At 40.6% G+C, this 24560-nt stretch overlaps 2 protein-coding genes across 3 annotated transcripts in view; one reads left to right on the top strand and one right to left on the bottom strand.

Moving 5' to 3' along the window:
* NSMAF (neutral sphingomyelinase activation associated factor) overlaps positions 1 to 7433 on the top strand; it is a 121416-nt gene extending 113983 nt beyond the window's left edge. For both annotated transcript variants that reach the window (XM_089685304.1, XM_089685303.1), the window contains exon 31: positions 2424 to 7433. In XM_089685304.1, coding sequence (XP_089541430.1) covers positions 2424 to 2518 — 95 coding nt within the window. In that variant the 3' untranslated portion in view covers positions 2519 to 7433. The remainder of the gene's footprint in view (positions 1 to 2423) is intronic.
* A 398-nt stretch (positions 7434 to 7831) lies between these two features.
* The window catches only part of SDCBP (syndecan binding protein), a 32237-nt gene continuing 15508 nt past the window's right edge, over positions 7832 to 24560 (bottom strand). Inside the window, exons 5-8 of the mRNA XM_089685305.1 lie at positions 21679 to 21854; positions 16512 to 16683; positions 13373 to 13464; positions 7832 to 12686 (exon numbers count right to left, since the gene is read on the bottom strand). Of these exons, the coding sequence (XP_089541431.1) occupies positions 12632 to 12686; positions 13373 to 13464; positions 16512 to 16683; positions 21679 to 21854 (495 nt within the window). The 3' untranslated portion in view covers positions 7832 to 12631. The remainder of the gene's footprint in view (positions 12687 to 13372; positions 13465 to 16511; positions 16684 to 21678; positions 21855 to 24560) is intronic.

Here is a 24560-nt window from a genome sequence, read left to right as displayed (position 1 = left end):
ACTCTGGTCTGTGAATAAGTTGGGACAAATAACAAATTCTTCCATTGGACCTTTTCCCGCCTACAGAAACACAGGCCAGTTTACCACTTGCTAGAGTAGCCTCAATCCGTTATTTGGGAGTGCAAATGTCTCGATCCATACAAGATTCAATTACCCTGAATATTGAACCTCTGTTCATGTTACCTAAGCAAAAAACTCCAGGCATGGGTGGGACTACCACTGGGAGTTATGGGATGGATCAATCTGGTCTAAATGATTATATTATGGAAACTGTAATATACATCTGGCACTCGCCCGTATATATGCCTCTCAACACATTCAAAACCATAGATTCCATATTGAAGTCCTTTTGTATGGGGTGCAAGTAGGCACAAATTACAGTGGTCTGTACTGAAGAACCAAGTCTCCTTAGGCGGAGCCATCCTACCAGATTTAAGCTTATACTATGTTGCTGCCCAACTATCTCATTTTCTACCATTTTGATTAGGCAGATCAGGGGAGATATCAGGCGCTGGTTTGTGGCCATCCAGCTCTCACAACTTTACAGTTTATATTTAGGGGGGCCAGGGGTCTAGGTCGTCAAGTTACTCGATTTTAGCATGTTATATCAACGCATTTGGGAGTTGGCCCTGGTAAAACTAGGCAGCCCCCTAGTCCATACACATACCCCATTATGGTTCAATCACCAATTACCTGAATTGTTGCATATTCCGGATCCTATTCTGTGGGCGTCCAACAGAATTCTCTATTTAGCTGTTTCATATCTCGGGATTAAAAACGTTTGTTGCATTGCAATCTGAATTCTCCCTAATTACATGATATTTCGCTATATACAATTGCGGCATGCTTTTCAGGCTCAGTTTTCTAACCTACCCCCTCTCATGGCTTCCTTACCCCTATTAGATATAATCATGGGCTGGGACCCTACCAAGCTGATCTCCACTATATACAATACTTTGCTAACACCAGCTGCTACAAAACAAGCCGTTTAAAGAGTTAAAAATAGATGGTTACAGGACCTGGGGATAATGCAGATGATTGGGAAGAGGTACTTGATAATTACAAACTAGTCTCCCCCACGGTTTCTGACCGCTTAGCTCAGTTATATATATTGCTTGGGGCATATTTGACCTCGGTACGTGTATCCCGTTATAAGCCTACTCGCAGCCCATTATGTTCCCTATGCATGTCTCACACGGGTACATTCTACCATCTCCTATGGTCCTGCCCTTTTGTGCAAACCTACTGGACTCCGATTGCTTTTTTCATGACCATATGGGATCCCCCTTGACACTGGACCCAAAAGTATGTTTACTGGGTCTCCTTCCAGATCCAGACATGGACAAGTCATTAATCATGTTTCTCTATGAAAAATTATTCTCGGCTCGTAAGGTCATTGCTCAGGTTTGGATGCACAACTCCTGGAAGCGTGAGGTGAACCTCACCCTCCCCTACAAGAAACATATCTACCTACATGAAGGCTGTACAGCTAAGTAGAGAAGAGCAAGGAGTCCTGGAAGTGATGGTTTGGCCCCCACAGAGCCCTGATCTCAACATCATTGAGTCTGTCTGGGATTACATGAAGAGACATAAGGATTTGAGGTATCCTACATCCACAGATCTGTGGTTATATCTCCAAGATGCTTGGAACAACCTACCTGCCGAGTTCCTTCAAAAACTGTGTGCAAGTGTACCTAGGAGAATTGATTTGAAGGCAAAGGGTAGTCACACCAAACATTGATATGATTTACATTTCTCTTTTGTTCATTTACTTTCCATTTTGTTAAATGATAAAATAAACTATGAACACTCTTGCACAGTAGTGGCGTGTTTGTTTTAATTTGTATGTACGTACGTGCGCGCACACACACTTTATATGAATGTAAACAACTTTGTATTAATAATCTAGTGTTAAAGTGGTTGCAAAGGCTGAAGGCTTTTTCCCTTCATACATTCTATGCATAAAGGTAAAAAACCTTCTGGGTGCTGCTCCCCCACAGCCCCCCTAATACCTGAGCCCCTTTTCAATCCAGCAATGTGCAAAGGAGCCTTGTCATTCAATATGCAGGCTATGCTTTCTGCTTAGCAATACTACGAAGATTTTGCCTCAGTTTTTTTTTCCTCTCAGGCTTAAAGCAATACAAAATATTTGTGGTTTATCCTGCAGTAGATTTTTATTTGAATACTTTTTTATTATATAAAAACTGTAATGAAAATGTTGAAACCATTACATTTAAGGCATGCCTTGAATGATAACTGTCACAGTTGCTTGTGCTCTCAAACTGTCCAGGCATCAAATGGCTGTTGTCCCAACTGATCACATGTGTTTACAGCCAAAAAGCTGTTGCTATGGTGCTAAAGAATAGGAGGCTTAGTTGTTCTGCCTTATTTCCCTTCATGATTTTTTTCTTTTTTGTCTTCAGATGCTGTTACATGTATGTGGATGAATGAGTCGTGCAACACAGTCATCACAGGATCTGCAGACAGACAGATTTTATTCTGGAAACTGCAATACTAAGTTTTTATTTACTTCTTTCGCCTGCTGAAAACTTGAAGATTTTAAGATTAGTTTTATGTACAATGTTGTGTGAGTGTACAGTAATACCACATAGCGGACCGTGCCTTGACAATTCCAGCCCTTTTACCTTGTCCCTTTTTTCATATCTGTTTTGTGGTTTGTATCGTGTGAATGCCTTTTATCTCTGACCTTGCACTATGTATTTTACATGAACAACGTGGCCTATGCCATGGGTGAAGGAAGTCTCCTAATAGCTCATGCTGGTGGATAAGGAGTGATAAAACAAAAGGTGTTATTTTCCTGGAAGTGTAATATTTACATACATTATTGGGCAGCAAGTCACTGTGCCTCCTGCCAGACTCACACTGTCACAAACCATTCCATGAAATAAGTGTTTTCTGTTGTTAATGCCTTCATAAAACTGAAATCTAATCATGGCCATTCAGATTTTAGAAAATTACAACTAGTTTTAATCACAAGACCAACGATAGGAAGACAATCAGTCAAAGTTTTGCAAACCGTTTTGATAGAAATTGGTGGTGGTAGATTGCCCTTAGCCCTTGAGATTGAATTCTGGTTGGAAGTGGATGATTTAGTCTAGCGAGAGTAGAGATTTAGACACTTTTTATAAGATTATAGTTAAAGCTGTATTTCACATCCAAGTCATTGTAGCAACTTGGATCTCAGGGGCCCTTTTACTCTTGTCTGTTTTAATGCAGCAAAACTCAGGCATTTTGCTGCATGAAAATGTATTTTAAGTAGAAATCCAATTTTTTCCTTTGTGGCTGGTTCACATCAAAGTGCTGCTGTTTTAGTGAATTTTAAAAGGGAAAATAAATGGGCTCATTCATACTTATGTATATTTCACTTACACAGTTCAGTATTAATCTGGTCTATTATAATATTTGGTGTTAAAAATCAGCTTTATGCAGTAGATAAAAGCAATCACTGAACTCCTGGTCTCCGGGAAACATTTCAGCTGTGCTAAAGTCATAAATCCCACTCATTCTACCTTTTTCACCAAATACCAACTTGGAGATATGCTTTGTAAGCATCAGGCAGCTGATAGGGCTTTTAGGTGGATTTGTTTTTGCAGTTTTGCTATCAGGTTATGCTGAATGCCAGCAAGAAGGGGTAGGATTCACAGGTCCATGGGTGGAAGGCTTTTTGGAGGGGAGTGCAGAAAAAGCTGCTTGGAGAAGGATGGTAGCCATGAGTGACATCACTATTTGCCACTTTGAGCCCCATAGCACATTTGACAGGATTGGCACAAATAAAGCAGACTGTTTCTAAAAGAAACCCTGATAATAACCTAATCTAATCTTGCAGCATCTGAAAATAAAATGTTGTTTAAGAGTCACTTGTCTTGTAGACAGTTGTGTGATTCTGAATTGAATATACTTATGCTTTAAGGCTTTGCAAGCAGACAGATTTATCTATGGACAAAATGTAAAATTATATATTCATTTATACCTTTTATTTCAATTATTTCTAGCCTACCCTTATTCATCTGAACAATCTTGAAGTTTACCTCCTTGCATTTTGTAAAATGTATTCACTTTTCCATGGGAGTAGTCACTGTTGTGTCTAGTTCTGAAGGCAGGCTCTGTGAAATGTAGTAGAGAGGTGCTGAGAGGAGGAGTTTCAGGAGTTGGGTTCAGCAACGGAATCACTGCTTGCAGGCAGCAAGTTACCATGGTACCATGGGATATGTAAACCTTAGAAATTGAAAGTAGACAGCAGAGGAGAAGCTGCAAAGCATGCTTGAGATCAGGGAACTTGGGGAAGAGATGGCCGGCAGACAGGCAGCACTCACAAAATTTTTTTATTTTACGTATTGATGGATTGATAGCAATTCAAACAATAGTTCTTTTTATTACAATGCTGATGATAAAAATTAAAGGGTGTGCTGTGACCACAGAATTCCTTTAAGAAAAGTTTCATTGGGGGTGGGGGTAGTGCAAAGCATTAAACCACCTTGTGAGGTGCTTTTAAATTTCAAATTGACAAACATTAGGCCTGTGACAGATGTCTGTAATTTTTGTCTTTTTTTTTTTTTTTTGGTAGAGTCCAGAAATTCTTAGAAGCTATTGATACTTTTACACTGATCTTTATTTTGTACCTTTGTAATGCAGTTAGCTGCAAAATTGTTCCTCCATTTCTGCCAATTTACAGTAAGCTCCCTTTCACATGGGCACTTTCCAGTAGCAAGACCAGGCAATGGCCACCGGCCAGCCCCACACATTGCTGCATGGTATGCCAAGTGATATGCCTGCTACTGTGCCGCCTAGAGGTGAATGGAGCCAATGCATGTGGTTACAGTGTACTGAAGGGATTGTGTTGTGAATAAAATGAATTTTTTTTAAAATCTCCTCTTCCAGCTATTTTCCTCAGATGTAATGTTAAATGGACACATATTCCACTTCACATAATGTTCTAAATTGTGATCATTACTATATTACTGGAGCAGTATTCTATACACAAATGAGAAACTGTACAATATAATCATATATGGCTTTTAAAGTGGTTCTAAAGCCAAAACCTTTTTTTTGTCAATATGCAGGGAATGCATTTAAAGGTAAACAATGTTTTTTGCAGCTTCTATCGATACAGCACTGTGCACAGCTTCATCTCTACTCTCCAACTCCTTTACACAGGGATTCTGACAGCAACAGAAGCCAATGGCTCCTGCTGCTGTCAATCAAATGCTGAGAGGAGGAGACAGACACAAGCAGTGTGGCTTGTCCCAATGGTGTGCTGCTCCATAGACGCACACAGCGAAGAAGAGGAGCAAAGACTGCCAGCAGAGACCCTCAAAAAAGGAGGTTCTGTGCAATACCATTTCACTGAGTAAGTATTCTTCTTTTAATTTTAAAAAAATATTGCCTTTACTATCAATTCAAGGAAGAATTCCAGGTATGAAACATAGATACATTGCTCCAGCTTGGACAGATGTTACTATGCATATGAAATCCCTCTAGAAGGTGAAAATTATAGTAGACACTGCTATTTCAGTGCTCTCCACTAGCCACCAGGGGATGCATTGAACATTGCCCTACTGTATCATAAATACTAAGCATGGACGCCAGTCAGAGAATGGTCTATATTTTCTCAAAGAATGCTTTGCATTCACTGATTAGTTGATTGGATTGGGCTGTGATGTCATACTGAACGTCATCCAAGCAGAGAATGTTTTTCATTTATTGAGAAATTGCAAAGCAATCTCTTTACAATGCCTGTGCCAAGCCAGCAGCCTCCCCCATTTACAATGCAGCAGGGCATCTGTTTAGGAACCAGAAGCTAGTGCAGATCACTGTAGTAGTGGTGTAGAGATTCTGAGTAATCTCACAAGCATAATTACATTGGTCCAATGTAATGAACTATATAAAAATATACCTGGAATTCTTAAGTGTTTTATCCTGCTGGCTGTCAATCGTGATTAAATGTGGCCTGTAGAATCTTTTTTTAACCTGAAATTAATTCTTAGAACAGTATTGGCCAATTGAATAACACACTTAAAACAGGACAGGGGGGACCTTCCAAGAGCAACAGTATTTTGGCAGAAAAAAACCCAAAAAACAAAACTTGATGTGTGCAAACATGAGTTAATGCTAGGCGCTTGAGCTTTAATTCATTTCAGTGGGCAGAATACATTTATTTAGTTTAAATATGACACTGTAGTCTAATAGGCAGCAGAGGTCGATCAAACTTTGTAGTCTAATAGAGGAGGTCAGTCATAGAGGAGGTCAGTCATACAAGTGTGCATGTAGATGCTTATGATGAGCAGTGTGGTTGGTACTCCTCTATGGCAGCATACTGATGGTGTAAAGGTGTTTGAAAAACAGTAAACAAATTAACATTCTGTTGGCAATTGCCTTCTTTTCAAAACATTGATATTAAATTAAAAAAAAAAACGTGTTTTGGCAGTAGATATTATAATGGATGTTCTAGCAAACCACTGTCAAAAACTTTTTTTTTTCCTAAACTGCTGTTAAGCCCGGTGTACTGCTTTGCCCTTGGTATTACTTTTAATCTATTAAAATTGAAATCTAATACTATGGAAAAAAAGTGCACACTCTCTGATCCATTCAGATGAATGAAACTGGTCATATACTTGGTTAAAACCACACAGCCTTGCCACCATTTCACCAAAGCTCTCTCACAGAATGACATGTTGCAAAATATCAAAGGGCCAGTTCCTGCAAATCTCTGATCATACTTGCACCAGTGCCTCTCTGTGCTTTCAGAGATCGAATTAGATCTCTGCAACACAGAGCCTAAAATTAAGCAGGGTGCAGTTCAAAGAAAATCGACAAATGAGAAGACTGGTGCAGAGGTATATTTTGCCACATGAAGCACATAGGTGAGGTATTAACCTCCATAAAAAGACAAGCCCATGTATCACAGTGGGTTTAGAAGAAAATACTTTCATGTTCAGGCAGTCACTGAAACAGTACTTTTGCCTCAGTGCACCTTGCAGGAGAGTTGTTAGGGGAAAGTCAAAATGAAAGCTGAATCATATGTATACACAAGAGGTGGCCAGTTATAGCTGCCTATTTACCGGTCAAATATGATTTCTGATGGGTCCACATTAAATTACAGATGCTCTGACTGGTCCAGAAAGCATCAATGTGCCGCATTCCTCTGTTAGTATTTCCCAACTGTTCAAGTGCCACCAGCAGTGTGTTTTGAGGATAACTCCACATACTCCCTACTAGAGTACCAGGTTCACTTCTGATGAATTGTGGCAATCCCCATGGGCAACTAACCTTCATGTACCATTGATGAGACTTGTAGAGAGCTTAAGGAAACCCTGGTACATGTATATATTATGATGCAATTTGCAATATTTCAAGCTCTTGTAGAGCAAATTATGTATCCAATATCAACTCAATAAAGAAATGAACTAAAGATATTTTAAAATTGATTTCTGTATTTTGTTTTAAGCTCAAAGTTTGTTCATGTATACATTTAAACAGAAAAGCTTGAAGAAAAACCTTATACGTGATTTACATACTGAAAGTGAATATATAGCCATTTTAAATATACATGAGACTGAGATCACCTTAATGGAAATATTTCTATCAGTGTGTTGTGTACTGGCTATGAATTTTACATTTGACCCTTCAACCTCTACAACAATGCTGATGAGCTTTACCTTTACTGGACAGATTCTCTTTTTTAAACCACGTAGTCTCCAGCTATGGCTGACACCACTATAGGCTCAGCCTAAGGATACTTGCATGCAGTGAACTAAAGATTGCAATAGCCTTGCTCTTGAGCTTCGTGCAAGAACAAATTTATAATTCACAGTGCATATGATGTTCTATTTTATTTAAAACCTTGTTTTGATGTACAGTTTGAAGAATAAAAGTACATGGTAGAAGCTATATTTGCTTGGAAGATGCAGACTGCAGTTCCTGCATATTTTGTGTATTATGGTTCTCATTTTCTAATGCAAATCTATCAGTCTGCAAATGAGACTTGACATGGCTAGTTGATTTTAGCTTCACAGGGACAAATGACCACATTCCCTGATATATAAACAGCCACTAGAGATCATTACACATTTCATTTATCACATACAATAATCACAAAATGAGACAGCAAGCATGTGAAATGAGAACGGTAAACATGACAAAAATGTGTACTTGCTGAAAATAAACTAGTCTTTCAAAAAAGGAAGATCTTCTATCTACACACTGTGGGAGCTGGCCAACAAGTTTAAAAAAAAATAAAATAAATTCAATAAAGTGTAAATCTGGGGGCAGAGGTGAGTGGACAGCCAGTTGGATTGTTTCAGAGCTGTAAAGTGCCAATTCCAAATGGTTTCCAGCCACTGAATCCAGCTCTAATTTCTCTGTGTAGGGTTCTTAATATTTTGTGTGCAAAACCCTGATGTCCAAAGTATGTAGGATTTACAGGACCACATGGCCAAAGAGCTTTGGGTTCAGTTGTCTGGTATAGAGCTAATCTGTGCATTGAAGAGTGAAAGTGTCTTTACCGCAAACCTTTGCAACTCATTTTCTAAATGCATTTGAGAGTCCCAGGAAAGCACTTTACTACCAATGCTGATTTACAAAACATTGGAATTGAAATGTTTGCTCAAATCACTCCTCACCTTATTATGTGATCTTCAGCTCTATATGTTGTAGATATCACAGCAATAACAATTAGTACACAAGTTTCAGCAAGGTCACATACGTTGACCAGTTCCATAGCCCATTAATGGTTGCTTGCACTGTGCGGGGGTAGCAGATGCCCATTTTTAAATTTGGTTAGCGCTACAATATAACATGCATGCCACACTTTATATACTGACCTAACATAATATTGCATCATTCCATATAGCAGATGCAAACAAAAAAACAGAAATGTATGCTTTACCTGAGCAGCAACAATCCAGGACTGGAAAAGCATTGCAATTTAGCATGTATAACACTATACCAGCAGCATCACATTCTGTGCCATGAGTATGTAAAGGATAACTACATCTGTGAAAATTAGCATTATTGTAATATAAAAATATATATTAAAAAAACTTCTGCAGAGGTATTTTATCTGGAAAATTCAGGGTGGCAGTGTTTATATGTAGTCTTTAATGCAAATGGTCCCAAAACACTCATTTGTGAGCATCACATGGCTCTTGGTCACCAGTGCTGCAGTCTGTAAGAATAGCAGCAGCTCACTATCTGTCCCAATGTGGTCTCATTGTAAGCACAACGCAAAGTTACATGAATGCCATTTTATTAAAGTAGAAGTGTACTTTAGTCTGGAAATTAGTTAGGCATCCTTCCAAGCATTCTACATGCAGTCAAGATATTCTTCACTTTTATTTCTCCTGTCTTACTGTTGGGTAAAGATCATACCTGTGGAGTACTGCCATTCTTTAAAAAGACAGATGTGACCCATGGGACAATCATATGGAACAACATTTGTACCAGTTACATTGACCCCCTATGGCTGGGATTTGGGGGGGAAAAAAAAAACATTCATCAGACAAGAAGCGTTCACAGCGCCTAGTGCAAACATCCACTGGCATACACCTAATAGAGAGGCAGGCTTCTTTTTCTCTAATAGTAAACCTAATACAGTACCTTCTCAATCAGGTGTTACAAGTCTGCTTATTGTTGACTAGGATTCTGATGTTAAAGTGTTACTAAACCCAGGATCCTGCATTCACTATATCTGGTCTCCTCCAGAAATGGAAGTGCAATTATTTTAGTAAATATAAACTGCTAAATACCATTTCTCATTAGCAGTTAGATCAGTCTTGTGACGTCTATCAATTTCCAGCAGAGCACATTAAAGCTTGTAGGAGGAGTCTTCATTTTGCTCTAGGATACAGAACCCCTGACTTCTGTCTGGACAGTGCTGATCACAGGATCTAAGAGGGAGGGCACTGCTGAAAGGGGAGGATCAGAGAAGTCAGGATCAAACAGTCTTTTTACACAATGCAGAGGATTAACCCCTAAGATTCCACAGTGCGTATAACCAGCATGCTTTACTGCATATACAGACTGATTTTACTGTTTTATGTTTAGTAACACTTTAACCACAGGACCTTTACCTGCAGCACACCTATACCCTGTCATATTTGTTCGTTCTGTGTAGTACAAGCAGCTGTATATACCAGCCACCACTGGCTTCTGTCCAAGTTCTGAGATGTATCTGAAACCTAAAGTGGTTGTAAACCTTCCTAATTAAAAGCAAAATACAAAGCATATCCTTCTATAGTGTGTACTAGCCTCATTCCAAAGGATCTAGTGTGGTTTGTCTGCTCTCTCTGATACCTGCCTTCGACACTTCTGACAGGTTATGTGGACAACACAGAATCCCAGCGAACAACTCCTCCCACCCTCCTTCAGTAAACAGAAGGCAATTAAAGTCTCATTTTATTTTATTAAAACAAACATGTTCTACTTACCTGCCTTGTGTAAGGATATCGCACAGAGCAGTCCCTTATCTTGTACTCTACTCCAAGTGCCCCCATAAAAAGCTGTGTGCTATGGGGGCACGCATGCAGCTATTAGGCTGTGTACATCCATACACATGCAAACCCACAGGATCTGACTGCCAGCAGCAGGAGCCAATTGCTCCCTCTACTGTGAGATTCCTGTGAGAAGAGGAAGAGAAGGGAAAAGAGCTACAACCGGGCACAATGCTGGATTGACAGAGGGTTGTCTAAGTAATTGGTGTTTGGAGATGGGTGGGGGAATAGCTAGTCAAAGATTTTTTTTCCCCTTCCTTAATATAGAAAAGGCATTAAGAAAAAAAAACCTTGTATTTAGAAACATTTCCTGTTTCAATATTTTTTGTTGTCTTAAACATGACAAATATTTTTACAAACAAGCCAGCTTAAAATGTTTCCAGTCAAAGAACAAAGTTTAAATCAAACGTGTGTTTAGAATCACTTTAACATCACTGCCGAACATGTTTCATTATGGGACTGTGTATGGGAAGGAAGGGTGGTCCCTTCTTTACCTCTGCTCAGGTCTCCACTTACACTCAGAGTACACAAATCAAAAGTTATTTCACAGCAGGGAGCTGACTGGCTGTAAAGGAGAGAGGGCTGCAGGTAAAAAAAAAGGCAAAACTTGTGTAGGAGGATTTGTTTCATCTCCTCAGTATCACCTGAGGCCAGTCACTTCATTGGGTATATTTGAGTTTACAATCACTTAGACTATTAGGCCTTATAGACTCCATTTACATTCCAATTTCCGATTCAAAGATTTTCTTTGAAATGTCTTACTTATGTAACTACCTTATCCATACTAGAACTCTATCCCATTCTGACAGTCACTTGCCATTAAAAGTGTTTTACACTGTATTATCTCCTAACACATGCTCCTAAAACCTTAAGCCATGAGATTTTCCTCATATAAAAATGACAAGCAGGAGTTCAAGGACTGTATCACAAAATGCAATAAGAATGGAAAGGAAGACAACTGTGTGCTCTGCAGACAGACGTGTACAAGATGATTTTAAATAAATAAAAAGTTCCTTTGAATCTACCAGTTTATCAAATTTGGTCTTTTGAGTGAATATACATGAGTTTATTTTTTTCAGATAAGCAGAAACTTATCAACCACCCAGGAGGCACTTCAGATGTTATTGCTATACAAACAAACATTCAAGTGAACACTTTCAAATTTAAAAAAAAAAAAGTTATTTTCAATTTAAATTGCTTAGGAGAAAATATATAACCTTGTTGTATATGCCCTAAAATAAGGTTTCCCTGTTGTACAAATTTAAAGCAAGGTGCTAGACTGGCCAGAGAAGAAACCAAGCCAAGTATCTGTTATGCAAAGGCTTATATCAAAGTGAAACCTTGACAGATACCTTCACCCTATGGTGTTATAGACGTTCTCCAACAGCAATAGCCACTCACTCAGGTGCCGACTTGCCAATGAAACTTATTTCATAGCAAAGTCCTGACAGAGAACTGTAGATATCCTTGTGAATGCAGTGAGCTGCAAAGATATCACTTTAGCCATGTGTCAGAGGTCAAATGATGAAATGGTCCCCTGCTAAATGAATGGAGTTAAAATCATCCCATCTTAGTTTCATGGATATAGTTTTCCTTTAAGTATAGAATATTAAAATTGCACTACTGTGTTATCACTTTAATTATCTGTAGCATAAATAGCATATATAAAGCAAGATGGCATGCAAGTTAAACAAGATCATACATAGGAAAATAGCTCTCACATAGAATAAAAAATTACAGCATTTTATCAGATACAGTTACATGTAAGTATAGTGCATTTCTTTACTAAACCAGCGTTATAATCTGAATGGCAGAAATCAGCTTTGTGTATCTGGATAGTAATCAAAATACAAAGTTTGACTATCATTCATTCAGCTTGTACAGCACAAGGTATGACAGTTGTAAACAGCTGATTAAATGAAAGTTGCACAGCTCTCTACCTATCAAAGATGTGTTAACATATACTGTACAGAATCAGTTGCAATAGGTTTTGCTGTGGTATACAATGCCAGGGTTTACATGCAGTAGTAAGAATTCTGCTTTTAAAGAAGACCTTGCCGTCTGCCGATTGTAAAATAAGTCCTAGCTCAGACAAGGATCTATATCAGGGCAGAGGGAGCATGTTACACCTCAGGAACAGAGTGATCCATTAAGTTCTTCATAACACTCGAAGCCATTCTGTTGGAAAAAATAAGCATATAAGTTAATAATTTCAGGATGTTAGAAAATCATCTAAGAAGTGTAAAAATTATTTAAGAAGAGAATTTTTTTAATTCCATTTTGTTGGCTTCATTTGAACCCATTTCCTTTTGGAACAAGCGCATCCATATTTGCTCATTGCAAGCCCAGGATCTACTTCCTGCAGTGTTACACACTGGTTGTGCTTTTCAGATCCTTCTCACTAGATTTCAGTGTCACAGATTTGCAGTTTACAAAATCTATTAAATTTGTTTTAATAATATAATAAAATATATGGAAAAGAACAAGCATGTGAAGTGTGCACCAGTATGTGGTAAAATGGCTCTGTCCTTGGGGGATCGAAGGGATTAGCTTAACTATATTGGCTATATCATTATATAATGGATAAAATGCATCAACAGACATGAATTATGAAAGGAGCAGACTAAGTATAATGCTGGGTGAACAGACTTAACATAAAAGGCCACTTACTAGAAATAGGATAAAAAAAAAAAAAACTGAAACGTGTTCTGATGTATGGCAGCAACTTCCTGTAACCAATATTCCCTGTAGGGTTCTAGGTCAGAAGTGTTTGCTGTACACCGACCCATTTAGAAGTGTATCCACTTCCTGATAAAGCAACAAAGCATGCTAACAAATCATTTTTAGGAAGACATTTCACTCACCTCTTTACCATGTGCTCAAAGATGTAAGATGGCATTACAGTGAGGGTAACCACATTTGCAGAAGTGGACAGTGTTTCTGCAACCTGGGAATCCTGTACAAACACAGAAAGACCATCAAGCTTACAATTTGGTGAACTCCAATAAACAATACATCAGGTTCAGCACCTAAAAAGCTTATTCTGCCCCTGCAGTCAGCTATCTCAGTTCTGCATTCCCCCAAACAGTAATGCTTTTTTTTATTTTATGTAGTTATTTTTCAAACAGGCAGGGTTCAAGAGACAAATTAAAGCAGATAGGATTCCCTTTCCTTCAGGTTCTGCTGTGCCTCCCCCTTGGGTGTATGAGGGTGTAGGCCTTATTAGGTACAAAAAGCTGTGAATATTCACCCTGTGAGCGGATATACTCTGGGCAGACAGCACATGAATCTGTACACCATGCCATGGTAAATTTACATGATTCTAGTAGGGCGTTTAATTCTTACAAGACAGCAGAAAGTGTCAAGTCTTGTAAAACAGTAGTGCTAGAATCAGTCATTCTCACATACAGTTGTGACCAAAATTATTCAACCCCCACTGAAATTGAGTGTTTTGGCCAGTTTGACATTGCTTTTGATCATTCAGTCATCTTGCTTACATTTACATTAAAGAGGCACTTGTAGGTCAGACAAATATAACATAACAGTTATAATGAAATAACCACAAATGTCTTTTCTGTGCTCACAGCATTATCAGTTTTATTCAACCCCCAAGTGACATTCAATCTTAGTACTTAGTACAGCATCCTTTTACAGTTATAACAGCTTTTAAACGTGAAGCATAGCTTGACACAAGTGTCTTGCAGCGATCTACGGGTATCTTCGCCCATTCTTCATGGGCAAAGGCCTCCAGTTCAGTCACATTCTTAGGCTTGCGCACTGCAACTGCTTTCTTTAAGTCCCACCAGAGGTTCTCAATCGGATTTAAGTCTGGTGACTGCGATGGCCACTCCAAAATGTTCCAGCCTTTCCTCTGCAACCATGCTCTAGTGGACTTGGAGGTATGCTTGGGATCATTGTCCTGTTGAAAGGTCCAACGTCTCCCAAGCCTCAGGTGTGTGACGGACTGCATCACGTTTCCATCCAATATCTCCTGGTACTGAAGAGAATTCATGGTACCTTGCACACGCTGAAGCTTCCCTGTACCTGCAGAAGCAAAACAGCCCCAAAGCATGATTGACCCTCCACCATGCTTCACAGTAGGCAAGGTGTTCTTTTCATCATAGGCCTTGTTCTTCCTCCTCCAAACATAGCGTTGATCCATGGGCCCAAACAGTTCTAATTTTGTTTCATCAGTCCACAGAACACTATCCCACAACTTTTGTGGTTTGTCCACATGGCTTTTGGCATACTGCAGTCGACTCTTCTTATTCTTTGGAGACAGCAAGGGGGTACGCCTGGGAGTTCTGGCACGGAGGCCTTCATTACGCAGTGTGCGTCTTATTGTCTGGGCTGAAACTTCTGTACCCACATCTGACAAATCTTTTCTCAGTTCCTCAGCAGTCACACGGGGACTTCTCTCCACTCTACGCTTCAGGTAGCGCACAGCAGTCGAAGTCAGCATCTTCTTTCTGCCACGACCAGGTAGCGTTTCAACAGTGCCCTTTGCCTTGAATTTGCGAATGATGCTTCCTAAGGTGTCTCTTGGTATGTTTAACATCTTTGCAATCTTCTTATAGCCATTGCCCTTCCTGTGAAGAGAAATCACCTCTTCTCTTGTCTTCCTGGACCATTCTCTTGCCTTCACCATGTTTGTAACCACACCAGTAAATGTCTAGAAGGAGCTGAGTATCACAGTCATTTTAAAGCTGCCTAATTGGTGCTTATTATGCTTGATTGCTGCTCGGTGACATCCACAGGTGTTTTCAATACCTGATGGAAAGCACCTGTATGAACCTCTGTTCTTCAGAGTGGTAGTCTTTAAGGGGTTGAATAATTGTGGCAATGAAGAAACCACATAAGAACCATTTACTACTGTATTACATAAACAATTGATGTCATTTTAGTTGCATTTGGGTAGTTACAACGTCCTTGTAGGATTTGATTCTGAATACAATTCCAAATGTACACTATAGTCCCTAAACCCCTTTACAGCATTGGGGGTTGAATAATTTTGGTCACAACTGTATAACCACCAGGCCTAAATAGTTCTAAAGTAAGCTTAAAAGTGATTCTAAGGGCTTTTTTATTTTTTAGATACATAAACATGTCTATATACTGACCTGCTCTGTGCAGTAGCTTTGCACAGAGCAGCCTGGATCCTCCTCTTCTCGTGTCCCCCACCAGTGCTCCTGGTCCCTCCCTCCTGTTGGGAGCCCCCACAGCAAGCAGCTTGCTATGGGGTACCTGCTGCTCCGTGTGTCCATTCACACACGAAGCTGCGGGTCGGCTACACCACTCTATCCTCATTGGCTTACCAGCTGTGTGACAGCAGTGGGAGCCAATGGCTCCCACTTCTGTTTCGGCTATCCCGGGACTCCCTCTCCTCATTGGCTAAGACTCCAGCACACATTGCTGGATCGAGATGGGGCTTAGGTGAGTATTAGGGGGGGCTGCTGTACAGACAAGGTTTTTTACCTTCATGAAGGTAAAAAACCTTGAGCCTTCACAGAACCACTTTAGGACTCCATGCACACGTAGTGTTTTAATAACGCTGGTAACATTAGCTGTGTAAAGTCACATTACAAACGTGACTTGTTCAGCATTTTGCATCAGCGTTTAGGGCGTTTTTTTTAGCTTTTTTTTTTTTTTACCAAAAGAAAAAACATTTTTTTTTGCCCAAAAAAAATCCAGAAATGCTGGTTTGCTGCGTTAGTGTTTTTACAGCTAAACTCCTCTAGAAATTCACTAGTTCTGGGGTTTTTTTCCAGCCAAAAACAGCTGATTACAGTCTGTGTGTGCATTGATAACATGCTGGGGAGTTTACTGGCTGTAGAAGAAAAAAAAAACACCAAAAGCCAAAAACAGCAGCTGTAAAAACATTCAGTGTGCATGAGGACTAATACCTATTACATTACTGTACACATTTAACCTGAGAAACAAAAGATGCAGGTCTTCATTCAACTGAATATATTGAGCCCAGTTCATAACACTCATTCAACATACCTTTAATCCAATGACATTCTGGCCATTAATTTCACAGAGATTGTGTTCTGTGAGAAGTCCATTCCTTGCAGCAGAGCTGTCTTTGACAATGGAAGTTATTTTACCATTTTTGAAAACAAACCCAACATGTCCATTGCTGTCTTTGTGCATTGTAATAGCGCGTTCAAATGGTCTGCAAAGTACATGACAAGTTTATGAAAATATAGAATCTTTTACAAGTCTGCCAACAGCATACTATACTATATTCTCCTGCACACAACCTATATAAAATTATACAAGTGAAATCAATATTAAGCAGAAAAAAAACCCACCCATACACTGATACTTCATATTATGATTACATTAGACCCATGTATGAGTGTACAGTGGGTATAGAAAAAAAATCACCCCCTTAAAATCTCATTTTGTTGCTTTGCACCCTGAAATGAAGATAGTTTTTGTTTTATCCAGATGTATTTACTGTGCAACTTATAAATCTAGATATAAACACCAACATGTCAGAAAAAAAAATTAAAAAGACAATCACCTTTGAAAAATAAATCACCCCCTTGCCTCAGTATTTTGTTGAGCCACCTTTTGCTTTAATTCCAGCCTTTAGTCTGTTGGGATATATCTCTACTAACTTTACACATCTACTCTTTGCAATATTTGCCCACTCTTTGCAGAGCTGCTCACGTTCAGTTAAATTTGATGGTAACAGTTTGTGGACTGCAGTCTTAAATCCCATTGAAAATCTGTGCAATGACTTGAAGTCTGGGCTCTGACTAAGCTATGCATTCACCTTTTTCTCCAACAACTATGTGGTCAATTTTGCTGTGTGGTTTGGGTCATTATGATAGGAGGCAAACTTTCTTCCCATTGACAACTTTCTGGCAAAGGGCAGCAGATTTTCCTATAGCATTTCACAGTATTTTGCCCCATCCATTTTTTTCTTCTATCCTAACAAGTGCTCCAGTCCATGCTGCAGAGAAACACCCCATAACAGGATATTACCACCTCTATGCTTTACTGTAGGAATGGTGTTATTTGGATGGTGAGCTGGATTGGTTTCCTACCAGACATTTATTTTAGGGTTGAGGCAAAAGTTTAATCTCATCTGACCAGAACACCTTTTTCCATGTGGCCTCAGAATCTTCAAGGTGCGTTTTGTCAAAGCTCAATCGTGACCGTATGTGGCCTTTTTTGAGGAGTTGGTTTTTTCTTGCAACCTTCCAATATAAGCCACATATGTTGAGAATTAGTTATATTGTTGTCACCGGAACACAATAAGACCACTCTTTGTCATAAATTCCTGCAATTGCTGCAGAGTTTCTGTAGGCCTCTTGGTAGCCTCTCTAACCAGTTTCCTCCTGGCTCTTTCATCCAGTTTGCAGCGAAGTCCTGAACCAGGGAGGGTCTGTGTTGTACCAAATACCTTCCACTGTGCTTCTAGGCATTGATAAAGCCTTTGAAATTTTTTTGCATCCATTTGCTGACTTGTGCCTGTCCACAACTATCCCACAGACCTTTTGACAGTGCCTCGCCACCCATAGTTGTTTGCTTCAGTTGCACTACCAGGAACCAAAATGCGCTAGAAAGCTTTGTGCGCTATGGAGAAGGTGATTAGCTACACCGGATTAAGTTTACAAGTAATTCTTAGGAAGGGGTTATCCTTGCAAAGAGGGCACTCTGTAGGGAGAGGCGTCAGGAGCACTGACAGAAACCCCCAGAAGGGGAGGATGAGTACATGTTTGAGAAAAAAAAAAAAAAATCAAATCCACCTTAAAAATACTTAAATGGCTTACTGTGAAGTCAAGCAAGCTTTGCTTTTAAATTAACCAGTTCCGCTCCTCCCTACAGCAGAAATACTGCTACAGGGCGGCATGGTGCAGAAAGTCAAATACATACATTTCTATTACACACACATTATATATATATATATATATATATATATATATATATGATTTATTTATTACATACACACATGATTTTGCAGTTCTGGGTAAGGGGCGTGCACATGCTGCGTGCGCCCTACCAGCTCCGCCATTTGCGACCTTGGCTGTCAATCACCAGGTCCTGGCCAGTGATTACTTGCCGGCATCCAGTGATCGCCGAGTATCTCAGACGGGGGAGAGACCTGTGTATAAACAACACAGAGCTCTCCCTTCGCTCCTGCACACTGCTTTGGATGGCTCTGCATAGTAGAGACGTACAAAAAAAACAGTGTGTTTACAGTGAACACACAGCCAACATAGTGAAATAGAACACAATTAACCCTTTGATCGCCCTCGATGTTAACCCCTTCCTGCCCAGTACCATTAGCACTGATCACTGTATTGGTGATGCCAGTGACACCAAGTGAGTTTCCCCCCAGTGTCAGAATGCCTGCAGCAGTCACGCTATATGTCGCTGATTGCCGCCATTACTAGTAACAAAAAAATTCCAATATCTATACCGTCATTTGTAAATGCTATAACTTTCACGTAAATTAAATTCATTTACCCGTATTTGGATTATTTTTTTTATAGCAAAGACATAGCAAACTTTCATCATAAATTTACGCCAAAATGTATTCTATTTTTACATTTTTTTTACTGGACATGTCTAATAGCAAAAATCCAAAAATATTGTATTTTTTTTTCTCAAAATTGTCGGGTTTTTTTTGTTTATAGCGCAAAACATAAAACGCAGAGGCGATCACATGCCACCAAAAGAAAGCTCTATTTGTGGGGGAAAAAATAAAAAAAGGACACATATTTCATTTGGGGAAATGACCACCCCTATAGGTCCTTGCCTTGCCTGGTCTTTCCCCACTCACCTCAGCAACCCATAGGATCTCCCTCCCATGCCCTTTCCACTGATCCTAGTCCCCGCTCTCCTATTTTTGACAGCTCAGCCTTTCCAGGGGGTACTGGAGTACAATCAATAGGCTGCTTCCACCATACCACGTGGCCCCAAGCAAGACATCTTCTCTCCCATGACAGACTTGCCCATGTCAGGCCTTGACTGGCTGTCTGCTCATCAGTTTTTTGTTTTCTATAACTCCCTTAGGTCTTCGAACTTCACCAGACAACCCCTGACAGACTTTGGGCGGTTCTGAGAGAGAGCACAGTGTTTCAGACACATGGGGGTTTATTTACTAAAGCTGGAGAGTCCAAAATCAGACTCCCTTCTGCCTAGAAACCAATCAGCTTCTAACCTCAGCTTGTTCAATGAAGCTTTGGCAATGAAACCTGGAAGCTGATTTGTTTCTATGCAGAAGAGAGTCTGATTTTGGACTCTCCAGCTTTAGTAAATAAACCCCATGCTGTCCACGATTTATAAAGTTCTTCATTCTAACACTGACAAACGCAATTTAAAGTAGAGTTCCACTCACATTGTAAAAAAATAGCCAGCAGGTACAAAAACTGTAGCTGCTGACTTTTAAAAAACAGCCACTCATTTTTCTTATGATCTCACGATGTCCTCCCTGCAGCCCGTTTCACCGGCCCTTCCTGTGTTCCAGACTCTGGCATCTTCAGTGTGGGCATCCGGCTGTGACAGCTTATGGCTACACAGCCGGGTGCCCACTGCACATGTGCGAGTAGCGCTGCGCTTTCTGAATGGCCCCATAGTCTTCTGGGAGCTGTCACGATTCCCAGAAGACTACGGGGACGGAGGGTAGGATGACAACTTTCAATTGCCTAAGCCAGGGGTGGGCAACTGTGGCCCTCCAGCTGTTGTAGAACTACAAGTCCCATGATGCATTGCAAAACTGACAGTTACATGCATGACTCCCAAAGGCAGAGGCATGATGGGACTTGTAGTTCACCAACAGCTGGAGGACCACAGTTGCCCACCCCTGGCCTAAGCGATCACAGCGGAAGTGGAAGCGGGTACCTGTCAATTATGGGTACCCGCTCCCCAAAGGTGCCAATCCTTAATGGGGAGCGGGGGACCAGTCCTTAAAGTGGAACTTCCCCTTTTGGGTGGATCTCCGCTTTAACTTTCATGAAGGCATGGATGACAGATTTGGGGCGCAAAATTGAGTCAGCGGAGTGGGAAAGGGCCTTTCATTTTACCCATAAATCCAGCATTTCCTGTTATATTCATGAAAAGAAGTACAAACTTCTTACCAGATGGTACCGAAATCTGGTCTGTCTAAATAAATTTTACCCACAGGTCTTGGAGACGTGCTGGAGATGTATTTAAGCTAAAGGCACTTATCTACAGGTTTGGTAGGACTAGTGCAAGGTTCAGCCTTTTTGGCAGTCGATTTTCGACATCTACGACAACATTTATGGTGAATCACTCTCTCCTTCCCCTTATATAGCTCTCCTTTCCATCCTACAAAAGTCTTGTCTCCTTAGGTTTTTGTTTTGTTTGTTTTGTTTTTTTTAAATTGGCAGGCAGGCAGGCAGGCAATTGATACCTGTTTTATGGAAGACTTCTCGTACATCTTCTCTCCTCAATTGGGTACACGTAATGAATGACATTATGAGAGTGGAGGTACTTCTTGCCGAGGAGCGGGAGACCTCTGAAGTTTTTCGCTCTGTGGCGGGCTTGCATCGTATATTCCTCTTCTGATTCCCTAAAACAAAGTAAGTATACCGCTGGCCCTCACGCCACCAGATTGGTCACGGATCATGTGTGTCTCCGCTGGGTTGTCCCTGATCCCTCCACACCTCTCTTCTTACGTTTATATTACTCTTTAAAAATGCAGTTTGCACTGCAAGTATACCATGTTTGGACCACAGTTATTATACATGATTCCTAGGTTGGGCATATGTATAACCGTATGGTTTCGGCTTAAGCCATATTACTTTGTCTATATGTAGCGCATCAGAACCTTGCAACTGCAATTTCAGATGGGTGCAGATGGATGTAATTCCTAGTTTCATTGACTTTTTTTTTTTGTCTTGTTTTCATGGTCTAGAAAACACTGTGTATACTTGTATTATTGAATACTTTCCAATAAAAATATATTCAACCTTAAATTTAATTTGGGTGCAGCATTGCATGACCGCGCAATTGTCAAAGTAACACAGAGCGGTATCGCAAACAATGGCCTGGTCAGGAAGGGGGTAAATCCTTTGGAGGGCTAGAAGTTAAAAAAAAAATTAACTAGACCCCTTGGTCACCATTGGTTATTAAAGCAATTGTGTAAAAGACTATTTAGCTTTCTAAAAAAAGTATGTAATGTACTAACCTGTCTCTAACAACCATGGAAATTCTGTCTCCGGAAACTTGCTTAAGGAATTTATGGGACTTGTCTGAGCTCCAGCCAGCGCAGTTTTCACCATTGATTTGCAAAATTTGATCACCAAACTTTAATCCAACCAAAGATGCTGGAGAATTGGTCTGAACAAGTTGCACAAAAACACCCTGAAAAGCAAAGCAAAATAAGAATATTTATGCCAGAGGAGCTACATTTCAACATGTTTAGACACATCACTTTGTTTCTGTGCATGAAGGCTAAAGGAAAAATGTTTAAACAATAATGGCCATCGATACTCCTCCCTGCAAGTCTACAGTGTAATGTTTAATGTCCATGGAATGTGTGAGGGAGGAGGATGGGGGCAACAAGGTCCCTGTCAAGACAAGGTCTCACTACTTGGGTGGTGACCTTGGAGTATTTATTTTTTAAAACAGTGGATAGTGTGCATGAAGCTTCCAAAATGTGTATATAATTAACAGGACATGAACTGTGTAAATGGTTTTCCCCAAATCCTTTTGTGCATATGCAGAAGTCAGTTTTAAATTGATCTTGTTGCAATCGCTAAATAGAGATTTTCTGACTAAAGTTCCACTTTAGGTGAAAGAGCTAAAGTGTTAGTAAACCCAAGTCACTGCAGTCACTGTATCTGGTCTACTACAGTACGCAGAACATAAAAATGCATTTATTTTAGTAAACAAACTGCTAAATACCTTCTTATCAGCAGTTAGAGCAGTCTTGTAACTTATATCAGTGTCCAGCAGAGCACTGGTTAAAGCTTATAGGAGAAGTTTTCATTCTCCCCTATGAGGCTGCAGAACCCCTGTCCCTCTATCTGGACAGTGCTGATTGGCCCTGTGCTGATTACATGCACTCTCCCAAGACAAAAAAAACCCAACACAACACTCTCTAGCAATACACACCAAACTGAGCATGTGCAGCTTGCCCCAAAGGCTCTGTTCTATCACCAGCTGGATTGGGGACAGTAGAAGGGGAGGATCAGAGAAGACAGAATCAAACAGCATTTTACACAATGTGGAGGATTAACCCCTTAGGTACCACAGTGAGTATAACAAGCATGCTTTACTGCATATACAGACTGATTTTACTGCTGTGGGTTTAGTAACATTTTAAGTCCTGCTAAATCACTTCAGGCTGGCCCCTTTTCCAGGTATAGCTATGTAAAACATTAGATATCAATGCATATATGGTCTAAAATCCAGTAATACGCGGTCTCGCCCTGTTCTGCACATGCTCAGTTGCTTTCTATTTTTTGCCACTGTGCTAAATTTGTAGAGGCCAATCTTTTGGCAGTCTGAAGATTTGCTGCTGCTCAGGACTCTGGGGTTCAGCAAAATTGTAGCCTCCCGCAAGCACAAACAGGAGCAATGCTGGAGGCAATTTACAGCACAAACTAATTTTGGTAGCATAATTATTAACCACTTGCCTACCAGGCACTTATACCCCCTTATTTACCAGGCCAATTATCAGCTTTCAGCGCCACCGCACTTTGATTGACAATTGCGCGGTCATGCAACATTGTACCCATATGAAATTTTGATCATTTTTTTCTCACAAATAGAGCTTTCTTTTGGTGGTATTTAATCGCCACTGGGCGCTTTACTTTTTGCGCTATAAATAAAAAAAAGTGCAAAAAATTTGAAAAAAAAAGTTTCTTTGTTTCTATTATAAAATTTTTCAAACAGGTAATTTTTCTCCTTCACTGATGTGCGTTGATGAGGCAGCACTGATGGGCACTGATAGGCGGCACTGATAGGCAGCACTAAAGGGCACTGATAGGCAGTACTAATGAGGTGGCACGGATAGGCGGCACTAATATGCAGCACGGATAGGCGGCACTGATAGGTGACACTGATGATGGGTACTGATAGACGGCACTGACTGGCATCACTGCTGGGCACTGACTGGCACAATCCCTGGGCACTGACTGGCGGCACTGGTGGGCGGGCACTGGTGGGTGGGCACTGCTGGGCACAGGTGTGTGACACTGCAGAGTGGCACAGGTGGGTGCACTGCTGGGCACAGGTGGGCGGAGCTAGTGGGCGCACTGCTGGGCACAGGTGGGCGAAACTTGCGGGTGGCACTGCTGGGCACCGATCATCAGGGCACTGATCATCAGTGCCCTGATGATCGGTGCCGATCCCCGCTCTGACAACTGCCGGTTCTTGGCAGTACTTTCCTCACGATCTGACAGCGTGAGGAAAGTGCAGCCGAGAACTGGCACTTGCATTTCCCTCTGATCAGCGTGTCATTGGACACCGCTGATCACGTGGTAAAAGGCCGCTGTGATTGGCCTTTTACCACATCACGTGATCAGCTGTGTCCGTAGGACACAGCGATCACGGAGATCGCCGGGTGCGCGCCCACTGGGGCGCGCAGGAGAGCGCGTTCTGGGAGGACGTCATATGACGTCCACTCAGAACTGGCCGGCCGCAGTGCAGCCGTCATTCGGCTATCTGCGGTCAGCAACTAGTTAAAGTGAAATTCCTTGCTGAAGAACATTTTTGATAAAAATTTTTATGGGTAAAGTTTCCCTTTAAAGTCTTATATGGGACAGAAGGTAATATGCAGCACAGAATACAGCCTCTCCAAAATATTGTTTTTTTGCCCCCCTCAACCAATAAACCTTGAGAGTAAAGTTTACAGCCAGAAAAACAAAGAATGGAGAGAAGATGTCCTGTGCATCACAGAAGGACAATGTTCATTTTCCTTGGCTCAGATGTGTTCTCTTCACTAGGGAAAGCAATAAACACACATGGGCATATAAAAGCAAACCTCTTCACGACAGAAGTCAATGCGAGGCACAAGGACACCCCAACTTCCATGCCATGCTTAGTTAAGCCAAGCTTAGTTTT

This window comes from Staurois parvus, unplaced genomic scaffold, assembly GCF_062004578.1.
Source record: "Staurois parvus isolate SC_StPar_1 unplaced genomic scaffold, SC_StPar_1.0 ptg000371l, whole genome shotgun sequence".
Lineage (NCBI taxonomy): Eukaryota > Metazoa > Chordata > Amphibia > Anura > Ranidae > Staurois > Staurois parvus.
This window is presented reverse-complemented; position numbering and strand designations above follow the sequence as displayed.